We start from the raw sequence: 14349 nt of genomic DNA on the forward strand, positions 1-14349 counted from the left end.
ACTTTTTATAACAACATACATTGTATATATTATTGAGTTGGTTATGCCTGCTGTGTATAGCATGTTAAAAGCACAGCAACTTACGAGGGCTTCAGTTAACAAGTCAGTCCGGTGCTCGCTGGAAAACTTGAGTGTCTCCGACTTCTTACCACTGCCTTTACGGAATGTAAGGTTAAACTCAGTACCCTGTCCCTTGCCAACAGGAGAGATGCTGCATATATCATTGTACGGCCACTGCAAAGATAAATGCACAACATCAAAGTATAAACCCGGGCTTTTTACGAAACATCATTTTATCCTACCAGGACATCACATACTCCCAAAAGATTTTAATTCAAGGGTGGCTATTGTATTTACCAGACATGAAATATACAATTCTCATGTTAACTGCTTAGTATTGTACTGTACGATAACAGAGCAAACCAAAGCCATATCTTCCACATCTGACATACACAGATGTATTAAGGTAGCCAATGGAAATGTCTAACTCAAATGTTTTAGTGTCATGGAGTACACGGTCTTCATGGAAATACCAGAGGGGCACATACATGGTAGCTTTATTCCAAGAACACGCTCGCATTCAGCAGAACAATGCAACTATAATTAGTGTTTCCATGTTCAAATGGATCCTAGAAGCAATCAACCAATGGCATACATGCCGAAATAAAAAAAATGTACCAACTACAACGAAAGTTGAAAATTGTAATGTTATAGGTTGGCAGATTAGCTCTAAAGTTCATTCCAATTCAGAAAGTGTGACTTTCCCATTTGTTTAAAGCCAATCTATGATCAACTCGCATGAAATTGGTAAGGATAGTTTTCATGCACTCAACTTTTTGCCATTTAAATAATTTAGAGTTGTATGCCTGGTGGCAAATCCACTGACATTAATGAAGAGCATGAAAATGAAACTTGCCTGATTTGTGATTTCAAGTGTGGTTGGATTGTAGGTGGCGACTCCCAATGTCCCCACGGAGAGTACACGTTTGTACCTGAAAGCAGACGTCAGCTTAATGATACGAAGGGAAATTAGGAAACAGATATGAAAACTGCAGCTCATTGAAATAAAGTGGTGGAATAAGACTGTTTAAATGAATATTTTTCCATGAATGTTAGCCACGCTAACCGATGGACATGTGCAACTTTTATTTTTTCCCCTCGGAATTGTAGTTTTTTCTCATGAGTTTTGCCATGCTTAAGTTTGAGAAGTTCATGAACTTATTTTTAGAGTAATTGTATCATGCTATTGTGCTTATGAATTAAAAATAACATCACTAAAAAGTATGCTGAACACAACAGTTAATAAACATACATTTAAAAATATATTTCAGACAATAGATGCAAAGCATATTGAACAATATCTTATGGCAGTTAGTGAGGGAAAAAAGTATTTGATCCCATGCTGATTTTGTATGTTTGCCCACTGCCCACGAGCTGAGATTAGGAGCACACTCTTAAAGGGAGTGCTCCTAATCTCAGCCTGTTACCTGTATAAAAGACACCTGTCCACAGAAGCAATCAATCAATCAAATTCCAAATTCTCCACCATGGCCAAGACCAAAGAGCTCTCCAAGGATGTCAGGGACAAGATGGCTGGAATGGGCTACAATACCATTGTCAAGCAGCTTGGTGAGAAGGTGACAACAGTTGGTGCGATTATTCATAAATGGAAGAAACACAAAAGAACTGTCAATCTCCCTCGGCCTGGGGCTCCATGCAAGATGTCACCTCGTGGAGTTGCAATGATCATGAGAACAGTAAGGACTCAGCCCAGGACTACACGGGAGGATCTTGTCAATGATCTCAAGGCAGCTGGGACCATAGTCACCAAGAAAACAATTGGTAACACACTACGCTGTGAAGGACTGAAACCCTGCAGCGCCTGCAAGGTCCCCCTGCTCAAGAAAGCACATATACATGCCCGTCTGAAGTTTGCCAATGAACATCTGAATGATTCAGAGGACAACTGAGTGAAAGTGTTGTGGTCAGATGAGACCAAAATGGAGCTCTTTGGCATCAACTCAACTCGCCGTGTTTGGAGGAGGAATGCTGCCTATGACCCCAAGAACACCATCCCCACCGTCAAACATGGAGGTGGAAACATTATGCTTTGGGGGTGTTTTTTTGCTAAGGGGACAGGGCAACTTCACCGCATCAAAGGGACGATGGACGGGGCCATGTACCGTCAAATCTTGGGTGAGAACCTCCTTCCCTCAGCCAGGGCATTGAAAGTGGGTCATGGATGAGTATGCCAGCATGACAATGACCCAAAACACACGGCCAAGGCAACAAAGGAGTAGCTCAAGAAGAAGCACATTAAGGTCCTGGAGTGGCCTAGCCAGTCTCCAGACCTTAATCCCATAGAAAATCTGTGGAGGGAGCTGAAGGTTCGAGTTGCCAAACGTCAGCCTCGAAACCTTAATGACTTGGAGAAGATGTGCAAAGAGGAGTGGGACAAAATCCCTCCTGAGATGTGTGCAAACCTGGTGGCCAACTACAAGAAACGTCTGACCTCTGTGATTGCCAACAAGGGTTTTGCCACCAAGTACTAAGTCATGTTTGCAGAGGGGTCAAATACTTATTTCCCTCATTAAAATGCAAATCAATTTATAACCTTTTTGACATGCGTTTTTCTGGATTTTTGTTCTTATTCTGTCTCTCACTGTTCAAATAAACCTACCATTAAAATTATAAACTGATCATTTCTTTGTCAGTGGGCAAACGTACAAAATCAGCAGGGGATCAAATACCTTTTTCCCTCACTGTACAATAAAAAAAATCAACAGTTAAAAAACATATAAAGAAATAAATGTTTGACAATCCCACCATGGCAGCATACATGCATAATACCACTGTTTAATTGGTAAAGAAGTTACTACTACCCATGTAAGCTCATTAATTTTACGTGCTACTGCTCCACTGAAATCCCTGAAGTCATAAAATATTAAAACAATAAAAAGCACAGCAGCAGGCACAAGCCTTCCTTGCTTATAGTTGCAGTGACTGCATGTTTACACCACACAATGCAATAATATATGCAAGTCATCACGATCGAAAATTCTCCATCCATTGCTGTGCAAATGTATGCTTGTACTGCAGCTGTTGCTTTTGGTCGTGTGCAGCAGCAATCCATGCCATGTGTCCAGACTGCATTTCTCTAATTCCCCTTTACTAAAAACAAGTATTAGAAACATACCATGCTCGGGATCCATTAATTATACAGTACTGGCTCATCGTCACACCACCATCATCAATCAAATCTCAAAGCCCTGCTCATTAAAATAGTCTCATTAATTTAAACGGTGACATCTTTACTTGGCACATGTAGTGCACTGGTTGTAATAGAGCACACAGTACTTGCTCGGATGAATACATAATGGGTAAGCAACAACCAGGGAAAAAAGGTTCAATAGAATCAAAGCTTAATAAAGGTCACCACGTGTGCTTATACATCCATTTATATAAGTGATTATGCCTAAAATCAAGAAGTCAAATACTGCATTAAGTTCCAAGCACAACATTAAAATTGGTAATATGGTAAGTGCAATTGGTTTTTGAGAACTCTTTGATTGCCTCCAAAATAACAAGCAATGGTTGGCCAAAAATTATTCAGGTGCCTTGTGTTGGCTGGCGAGGTGGCTGTTATGGCAGATGTTAACAAAGTACATGTGTTAGCAACTAGACAGTGAGGTGTATAAACAAGCCTGTGGAATACTGCAGCATACCAGTGTAAGAGAATAATGCCTGTATTTACTACTATACTTACCCAATAATGTCAGTGTGTAACGCGCGTGACGTCACTCCACGTAGACAAGCCCCCCTCATTAATAATCATGAGCGTGTGACGTCACTCCGCATGGAGAACCCCCCCTATTAATAATAATTAGCAGGTGACATCACTCCGCATGGGGGGGGGGCGAGGCACCTCCTACCCCCTCCTCAGCGTCAACTTACAACCCTCACTACAAAGGCAGAACCCTCACGTCACGTGATCTCCGTAACGCTATTGAGACATAGAAGTAAAAAGGACGTCATGATGAACAAGGGAATATAACCTTTAAATGAAATAAGTCTGTGTCACCGCACCCTTACAAATTGCACATGCGGTCTACTTTTCGCTTGCAAGTTTCAGATTTACTGCAATACACCAATCCTTGGACGGGCAAAAGGCTAGTTTTATAAATAATAACCAGTGGGCAATATAGTACACTAACTATAAATAACTGGTATAGTTGTACATCAATCTCACACTTGAATTCATTTCACAAGTATAAGGTAGTAAGACTCAATAAATAATACTTTATTGACCAGGAGAGAGTCCATCAAAATAAAGGACAGAAATTATACGGTGAAATTACTCCAACAAAAGTTGTTCATGTATTGTAGAGCACCACTGAGAAATATTTTAAATGTTTAAACTCCCTCATATTACAAACAAATTTGAGGCGGAAGCACAGGCAAGCAAAGTGTATGTTATCATATCACAATAAGAGCATCTTGCCCTTTCTTGCCAAGCAAGCACTAAGCACCGAGGTAACATATGGCTTAGTGACAACACTATAAAAAAACTCCTTTGGAAATGCATGTGGTGCCATCGATTTAATGATGTAAAATCGACTGAGTTAACAGTTTCAGACAAGGCCCATTGGGGTATTCCATTTACTAGTACAGTGCCCGAGAATGACATTTAAAATAATGACACAAGCAGTAAACACAAGGGAGTAAAATAACTCACAACACGAATAGCATTGAGTATCTCCAGATACTCAGTTCATACATGGCAGTACTTTAATGGAAGGCTATCAATCCCTCGGACAACACATTGCGATTTTGAAACACCTAATAATTGCAGATATGATTCGTATACACAGGTATTATCACCATTACCCATGGGGGTAATTTAATCACACTTCAGCACGTTGGTCAGTGCAGGTTTACAGCGAGGAGCATAGATGTCGGAGCATATTACATACAGTACACCGTATTTTACTGCTGCCACCGTTTAGCCAGACAGCTGCCTATGATAACCTAACGTGTGTGGTGGCCACCCATCCAAGCACTGTCCAGGCGTGAATCTGCTTAGCTTTTGAAATTGACAAAACTGCGCACATTCTGGGTAATTTGATAATATGCATTACATTATATAGCATCCATTTATTCAGTACAATAGTAGTTGCATTTACAATAATTACAATAGAATCTATTAGCCGATGATGTAAAAATGCGTGTGTGGTGGACATTGGTAACAGGCCAAACATAATCCTTTAAGAATTTCTCACAGCATGTCTAATGGCAAAGCTTCTAAATGAATGTCAGGCTAGCTGCCATGAGCTACACTATTCAGTCAATACCAGCAAGCATGCTAGTGTGGCATTTGAGTGCTTTAAATGTCTTTAATTTAATCACAAATGATATGCAGCTCTGTAACAAAAAAACTCCATTAATCTTCCTTAGATCATGGATGGCTCTATATGCATAGCACAAGTATCACTGTCAAAAATGCACACCTTAAAATTACGCAAACTGCAAGTATTTTTTGGCAATAAAATTACTTTCAAATTGCAATGCACTCAAGTATATTTGTTCCAGTGATTCGAAACCCACTTTAACCAATACACAATCTATTGCGTAATGTTTTTATGACGTGACATTTCAACTGGTTATTTGCAACACCTGATGGCACAATGAAAAAAAACTGTTGCAAAAACAGTTAAAAAACAAAGATGTGCAGCTGGTCAGAGATGCAATGAGCACAACTGTTTCAGCTATTCCTTGGTAGAGTCGTAGAAATCCCAATGATCTCTTAAATGTAGACCTTTGCCTCACAATCACGTATAGTTATAACCACGTAAACTACCATGTCACCTGCTAAGGCAATGAAAACAAAGGAAGTGCATTACACTTAACGATGCCTTGAGACTGCAAATATATGGATATGTAAGAGTAGGTAAAAAATTATATAAAAACTATTGTACTGGTTTAATATTAAGACGAGCCTTCTCCATGAAAGTAAGACTTTTAATTATGGTTTAAATTACACACTGAGAAAGCACATTGCCATCTGGAATAGTTGGTGCCAGTTGATCACTTTCAGGAATGACAAATAAAATCTACGAATACACACGTATAATATGGAAGTGAATATATACACATGCATAAAACATTTTCAATATTACCAAAAGAGTATGCCTGACATGTATTTTTGCACGCTAAATCATATTGTATGCAACATAAAATTTCCCACAATATATAATTTGTAAAAAATCAGACTTACTTCCCCCGCCATGAATGCTTTGTTGTGAAAAAGCAGGCCACGTCCTTGTTATCCTTCAGCACATTCATTGTTCTTTTTTACTCCTGATGGCGGAATCAAAAAAACACACACAACAGGTTTTAAGTCCAGCGTAAGAAAATATATTTCCATCCTTGCACTGCCAAGACAGCGTGACGCGAAGTTATTTCAGCGGAGCAGCGTTAAAGTGCCACGCACACCATTCTGGGCTACAAAGTGATAACGAGCAGACTGCACTAACACGCATACACCTAGGCTTTTCTATTTAAATGTCACACAAGGCAGCAACTAGAAAGCTCGTGCACATGCTGCCCACACTTTTTATAAAATGGCAAAACTAAGCATTCTGATCACTGGTACAATCGCATAGGTTTTTTTTTTGCATTTGGGCTGCATCGCACTCCAATTTGCTTTCAGTTTGTACCACGTGTTGTTCGGCATGTCCAACGTTTCACCCCACATGATATGGGCTTCTTCAGTTCCTTGTGCATATTCACCACGTGAAGGCAAACTTCGGGCAACATGCTGAACAGTATGCAGCACAACTTTAAACACACATCAGAAAACTAGAAAAGTCGGCGATTGAGATTAAAAGTTGTATTTAATTATTCACTAACATTGCAGCCACTATTTAAAAGAGTTACCAAAATGAAACAATACATAGAATTGCTAGACTCGGCAGTCAATCAAATGGCATGTGTATCCTTTGGTATAGCCAAGTGAGTGCTGGTATGAGATTCAAGCGCTGAGATAAAATAATAAACACATGTTAAGAGTGCATGAGGAGCGATACCCACTTTACACTAAGCAATACATTTATTGAAAATCAAGTGAGAGTCCACCTAATTCTCTGTTGTCCATGATGAATTAATAATATGTTAGCCCTTGTCCATGATGAATGAATAATTTAATCTGTTAGCCCTTGAGTAATGATTCCGAATTAAAAGTACTGAACTCACTCATAAGAAGCGTGTTCCTACACTCTTCATACTTCAAATGAATGCTTTAATTATATTTAGAAGTGTATCCATGATGTAATAACCTCCAGAAAACACTGCCAATGATTTCAGCATCCATTTAAACGTGATGTATGCTGTACTTTCAAAAATTATGCAATCAAAAACATCAAACTAAGGAAACCGATGTACAGCTCAAAATCCAGCAAACACTGCATGCAACCAGACCACGGCTGCTTGTCCCCTAAAAAAAACCACATGATATAAATGTTATGGATTTCTTTCATTCACTAAACTAACAATATTATCTTACAACCAGACAAAGCTCGTGGAAAAGTAACTTCCAAGCAAAGCGCAAGTATAACACAAGGCAGTGGCTACCTGGTCAATGCTTTGAAAACCATGGAAATAGCTTTTAAGTTTTGCGCATTAATTTACAGATTTCATTCACAGCATCACTTCCACCATTGAGTGAAAAAGTTCACAACTTGTGAAGACCTATTAATGGCCACACATACACTATCACCACTACGTTTTATATGTACCACTACGTAGATCCTTATCCCTAGACGTAACCTTATCGAGATTTTACACACATGGCATACACGCATCACAATTACGGCGAACGCATTACTCTACATTACTCCAACAGCCACACCATTACATCGTAGTTAAATTGCATTACGAGGCACATAATTGCTAAACATCATCACTACTGGAGACGCATGACTATTGGCAACATCGTGGACTTTTACGGTCAAGATAAGGGCCTCCCCTTACACCGTGTTGGTGGTCGTGGAGGTTGTTTGACCATACTTCACCACACCGGGCGGATGAAGGTGTCAAACGTACACGTGAGAGCATAGGTCACTACACTACCACCTGGTGCCCACCACATATCGCACATTCCCAACAACACATCACCATGTCACCAGGCCGTAATAATTTCACAACTATCACTGCTGCAGGCACAATCACATCGTCGTCACACCGCGTATTACACACTTCCTATTATTGCATTAGAGACCTTAGGGGGTAAGTGCTTGTGCTGTGATGTGACCAGCAACACGCCCGACCGCCTTTGTCTCCCCCCACCCCCCCATGCCAACATTAACACAAACCACAAAGGTACTCGTTTCCGGCTGAGTTGACCTAGGGGGAGGCCCCGGACAGGTTCCGGGTTCAGATACCCCTTTACCCACCGAAACCGCGTGGCCGAGAACCGAACGATCGCCACACTATCGACAGCCGCCATCGGTCACCGAGCGTCAGCGACGCCAACCAAAGGCGCTCCGTGCCAGGCTAGGTGCACTTCCAGACAGCGCGGGGTGGGGGTTCTCGGCCGTTAAAACGACGCGTTCGCCCGTCTCCCGTCGTCGCTACCCCACGACGACAAGATTTCCGCTTCCATCCTCGCTCGTAGCCTTTCAACACTCGCCCCCGTGGCGTCGTGCGTGCACTCGTCAACGTCGACACGCACGCGTGCACGCCAGCACTGTACGTCTGAATGTATGCAGACGCCCGCCCGCCCGCGTGCCTAGGCGCGTCCCTGCCCGCATGTTCGTCGCTCGTGTCTTTACCCCGTGCCCTCGTGTGTGGTGTGTGTTGTGTGTCGTTCCCCCCCCTCCTCCTCCCAAAACAAATCCTACCCCAGTGTCTAATGGCCGTGTCCTGCCACCGCGTGTGTCGCCCGCGTGTCTCCTCACAGGGATGCGCCTGCACACCTCCTCAAGGCGAGGCCATGTCTTCCCCGAGCAGGAAGCGCCGACAGGCTACTGCGCATGCGCGGCCAGAGATTTCCCTGCCCACTCCCCCCCCCACGCCGCGGTCATGTGGCACCGCGCACGTGACACCGCGCACGTGACACCGGTTATCATCGTCAGTCACGTGCTGTTGTTCGTGCGGCGTGTCACGTGACGGGTGTTTTGTCCTGTCGGGGTTGGTGGCCTCAGCGTGCACGTAGCCTGGCACAAAGCGCCGCGGTGACGTCCCCGGCACTTAGTGGCGAATGGCGGTTGTTGTTGGTTGGTGGTGGGGAGGAGCGGTGGTGCAGCGGTTGACGCGCTGCGATACGAACCGGGATGATGATCCCGCTCGCGGCCATCACCAGTGGCGATTATAGTTCATAGTTCCATTTATTTGGTACAGCCCTGTGAGCCATTCGGCTCTTGAATCGGGTGCAACCGCAACAAACAAAAACATGAACAAGAAAACATCTTAAAGTGACTATGTGACTGTGCAAACAGAAAATTATAATCGACCTAGGGGAAGGTCCAGATAATTATCTGGACACATAATTATCTGGACCTTCCCCTAGGTCGATTCAGTCTTCAAATGAGTAACCTGGTGTGAACTGTAAACATCGCCCCCTAGGGAGACAAAGGCGGCTTGGTGTGGTGCTGGCCACCCCCCTCGTGTGCTGTATCGGCCTTAAATGGTTGCTCAATAACAGCGCTTGCAACAACAAAAAAGTCTCTGAAGACTATATGGGTGGGGTGGTCGCTGTGATCACGTGCCTGGGATTAACATGTCTACTCATTGAGTGACATTGAAGGCCTTGGTCTTCATTGCAGACTTTATTCACCCGGGGCGTTTAGGCTGTTCTTCCCCTGCACCTCCGATTGTCGTAACCTATCTGACAAATTAGGGACGGTCGAGACAACTATTTAAGTCTGATATTTCTCATGTCCACACACACAGATCCCCGTGTAGCCTATAGCCCATGGGCTGCACAGAAGTCTAGCGGCCTACCATTGTTATTGGGATGATCTGGCTCATGCCTTTCTAGTCACTCCGGCCCAGTCCCCTGCGTTCATGACTGTCGGGCATTTCTTCGCCCAAACAGAACACATTCCTGCGGAGGGAGCTGGTAGGAACGTTGGGTTGCTCGGTCAATGGCCAGGGTCAACAAGGGCGGCACCACGTGGTGTATTCTGCAAATATGCCCGACTGTGAGGGCGGGCACAAACCGGCGTGAGTAGGTTAAAAGTTGAGTTTTATAAGGGCACCACGGGGTGACCAGCCTCTCCCCATTCAGCTCCACCCCTCCCACCCAGCCCCTCCCCACCCCCCACCCAGCCCCACCCTCCCCACCCAGCCCCTCCCCACCCACCCACCCAGCCCCTCCCCACTCAGCCCCACCCTTCCCACCCAGCCCTCCTCACCCAGCCCCTCCCCACCCAGCCCCTCCCCATCCTCCCCACCAAGCCCCTCCCCACCCTCCCCACCCAGCCCCTCCCTCCCCACCCAGCCCCTCCCTCCCCACCCAGCCCCTCCCCACCCAGCCCCTCCCCATCCTCCCCACCAAGCCCCTCCCCACCCTCCCCACCCAGCCCCTCCCTCCCCACCCTCCCTCCCCACCCAGCCCCTCCCTCCCCACCCAGCCCCTCCCCACGCAGCCCCTCCCTCCCCACCCAGCCCCTCCCTCCCCGCCCAGCCCCTCCCCGCCCAGCCCCTCCCCGCCCAGCCCCTCCCCACCCAGCCCCTTCGCACCCAGCCCCTCCCTCCCCACCCAGCCCCTCCCTCCCCACCCAGCCCCTCCCCACCCTCTCCACCCAGCCCCACCCCTCCCATTTTTGGATGCACGACGGACGGACATACATACGTAAGTATCGTTGACTCTACCGCCACTGTGTGCCACGATCAAAGTTCGAATACTTTTGCAACGCTACGTGAAAACAATTAATTATCTCATAATAATTGGGTTTTTCCCCTTTTTTTCTGGCAACAAAACTGAAACCTTTTTACGAGGATTCATGTCTGCATTAACCACAATACCTTAAGTTGTACATACTGTCGGCGATTGATAATATATGCATTGTCCTTGAAACTGATTGGTCCACACCAATCAGTTTCAAGGACAATGCATATATTATCATAGTATGTTTTTTGTTTGCAATTTGACTGCAGGTATTGTGGTTAATGCAGACATGAATCCTTGTAAAAAAAAAAGGTTTCAGTTTTGTTGCCAGAAAAAAAAGGGGAAAACCCCTATTATTATATTTTGGTACTGGCAAAGGTCTAATGATGTAAATTAATTATCTCGTTCATCGTAAAAACGGTGACATTTTTACATTGTAGCGTATCTTGCAAAATTATGTCGTTGGCCACTGCCCTTGCAGGAGAATGCAGGAGCGGTGACTGCCTCCCCGCTCATTGTGGCGCTCTTGTCGGAGCGCCCAGGGAGGGGCAGATGTCTCCCTTTAATTCACCACGGGCATGGAAAAGGACTGCTCCCAATGTGCGATGGTACACAGTGCCACCTGCAGTGGGCAGCGTCACGGTGCAATTTTTGGCCACGCAACCCAACTCTGGACCGTGTAACAACCGATGTGGGGTCTGTGCTCCGTCCACGGAGGAGGAATGGCAAAGCTCCCACGAACTCTCCTCTCTCCTGAAGCCCCCGTGTCGTGGCTGGGAGACTTCCACATCCCCCCCCCCCCCCCCCATTTAACTCCTGGACATAATTCCATGCGCAACAAAACTGTGTTTTTGTTTGTGTTTAGTTTGTTGTCTTTCCCCCGCACCTCCGGTTAGCACAGTTGGCTACGTACGGTGCGAAAGAAGTTCAGCATACATTGTGCTTCAACCACGGTCAATCGCCGAAAGAACGTACAACTTAAAACATAGATTTTAATTTCAATTCTCATACAATAAATCATGCTTATTTTGCACGAATGCGTGTAGGGTTTAATGAGGTACAACACGCACGTGAAAATAAATAATCGCTTCTTGTGAAGCTGCTGGTTTTATAAGAGAGCTGGACATCTGTGTAGAAAGAGCTTTATAACTCATCGGATTTCTCCAGTATAAATAGTTTGATTCTGGGATAAATAACACGTGCATTGGTGACTGCAATCTTCTCTTCTTGCGTATGGGGCCGTCCATAAATGACGTCACGCGATTTTGGATGATTTTTGACCCCCCCCCCCCGTCCTCACATTGCGACAAAAAAAGTCAGACCCCCCCTCAAATATGACGTCACAAAGCTCTGCCCCCCCCCCCAAATAAAACATGCTTCAAATTGCTTTCAACTATTGTCATTGTAGTGCGTATTTAATGTGGCGCTGCACTCTGATGTTTTAGGAGAAAACATTTATTAAAAAGTCTATTTAATTCAGTAGAACGTGTTGTCTATATTTATTTAATATTGCGCATTTTGATGTCACACATCGTCACAAATGTCTGACCCCCCCCCTCCCCCCAGGTGCGTGACGTCATTTATGGACGGCCCCTATGGTAAAACTTTCCTTCGAAGGGAAGCGCACACTTACTCCACTGGTTCCTGATGTGATTCAACATGGCACGGTCACTCGCAGCAAGCAGAGATCCTCGCGCGTTAACACGGCGGGGCGCAGGGCACACACACACACGGGGCCGCGGGGGTCACCGCCCAACGAACTTTGGCCGCATTGTCCCCATTAGAAGAGGCGCATTACCCCGATATTCTGAAGCAAAAAGATAGAGAAACCCGCCCTGTACTGTCTTGCGTTTAATTGGCACCGGGCAACAACGTTTGGGCGCGAGTTTTGCCTTTCGGAACGTCTCATAATCGGCGATAAAGTTTGGTGGGTTTATGTGTAATGTCGCCGAATGTTTTACGATGCGTAAACAGCCGGAGCAAACTCCGCCAATGTTGTACTTTGGAACGCAAGTGGGAGAAAAGATGTCATAACCTGCTAAAATATACCGTTGTACACTCGGAACAATCGGAAGCGTGTCTACTTTCACCGTGACACCTATTATACACCTTTCACAACGGAGTCGTTCTCTTCTTCTCCAGGGTTAACTGAGTCTAAACTGCCCTTCCACCCCTTTTATCTACCCTTCAACTTCCTTAACTGCCCTTGAGCTTCCTCCCTTAACTGGCAGCCGCGTGGCTGTCAGCTTATCACAACCCATGTCACAGCCACGAGCTGCAGGGCTTGTTAGCTATTATCATCACTGCAGTAAGTCATCACTGTTGGGGTGCCACATGCCATATAGACCCTCAGTTCCCTTGTATATGGGGCAAGATCTTCAGAGGGATTGTGTTCCACTACAAGCACTATATATATTCTTGGTTCTTTCGGTAAAGTCACGTTGAAGGGAAACAATAAAATAATATATAAAACAATAAACAATTGTTTTATATATATTTTATTTTAATATATATACAACAATGAACAATTGTTTTATATATATTTTATTGTTTCCCTTCAACGTGACTTTACCGAAAGAACCAAGAATGTGAATCACTGCAGTCACGAAAGCTTTAAATTAAAATTTAAGCACTATATACTCCCACGTCCAACCAGCGTGGAAGAGTAGGCCAACATACCCTAGAGGAAAACAACTTCATTATAACTTTCGTGACCGCAGGAATTACTCTTTTGCTCTTTCGGTAAAGTCGCTTAGATAATATAGAGCTTCCTTGAGTGTAAGCGGCCCTTCCGCCAGCAGTGGCCGTGAGCAAGCGATATGAAGCGCAGGGGCGAGATGTTAACAACTTCGCCTGGTATACAGGAGGTCGTGGGTTCGATCCCCACCCTGACGCCTGCTGCTGTATATTTGGAGTTAGCGTGTCTCTCTCTCCGGATCTTTCGGTTTTTCTCTCCATATTTAGAATCAACATCACGCGTTGAGCTGTCATTTGTGATGGCCAGGTCGTCTCTGAAATCGAGCTGTACAGATCAGTGTGCCTTACCTGGTAAAATAAAAAAAAGTTTCGTTAGTTTAGCAATTGCAGGGCTGCACATCTACCCTTTCGCAATGCCTCGTAATCCAGAGAATACGGTACGCGAGATCCTCGGCCCTTCCGCCAGCAGTGGCCGTGAGCAAGCAATTGCAGGGCTGCACCTCTATCCTAGTGCAGTGCCTCCTTATCCAGAGAATACGGTACGCGAGATCCACGGCCCTTCCGCCAACAGTGGCCGTGAGCAAGCAATTGCAGGGCTGCACCTCTACCCTTTCGCAGTGCCTCCTAATCCAGAGAATACGGGACGCGGGCACCTCTCGTTGACGCGGATGGGAATCCTCAACTTCCGGTGGCAACCGAACTCTCAATAAAAGCCCGCGGTAGGCCATGACGTCACCCGTCACGTGCTCGCGCCCCGCCCGCAG

The 14349-nt window shown here is 45.2% G+C and overlaps 1 protein-coding gene across 4 annotated transcripts in view; it reads right to left on the minus strand.

Moving 5' to 3' along the window:
* The window catches only part of DNAJC13 (DnaJ heat shock protein family (Hsp40) member C13), a 55844-nt gene extending 46764 nt beyond the window's left edge, over positions 1-9080 (minus strand). For 2 of the 4 annotated variants that reach the window (XM_032951155.2, XM_032951152.2), the window contains exons 1-4: positions 8973-9080; positions 6275-6357; positions 917-992; positions 85-234 (exon numbers count right to left, since the gene is read on the minus strand). In XM_032951155.2, the coding sequence (XP_032807046.2) occupies positions 85-234; positions 917-992; positions 6275-6342 (294 nt within the window). In that variant the 5' untranslated portion in view covers positions 6343-6357; positions 8973-9080. Of the gene's footprint in view, positions 1-84; positions 235-916; positions 993-6274; positions 6358-8897 lie in introns of all 4 variants that reach the window. The other 2 variants (XM_076066193.1, XM_076066192.1) reach the window with 2 other exon arrangements.
* Positions 9081-14349: the final 5269 nt, after the last annotated feature.

The sequence above is a fragment of the Petromyzon marinus genome, chromosome 10, assembly GCF_048934315.1.
Source record: "Petromyzon marinus isolate PM22_M1 ecotype Great Lakes invasive population chromosome 10, UKy_Petmar_22M1.pri1.0, whole genome shotgun sequence".
NCBI classification, from domain to species: domain Eukaryota; kingdom Metazoa; phylum Chordata; class Hyperoartia; order Petromyzontiformes; family Petromyzontidae; genus Petromyzon; species Petromyzon marinus.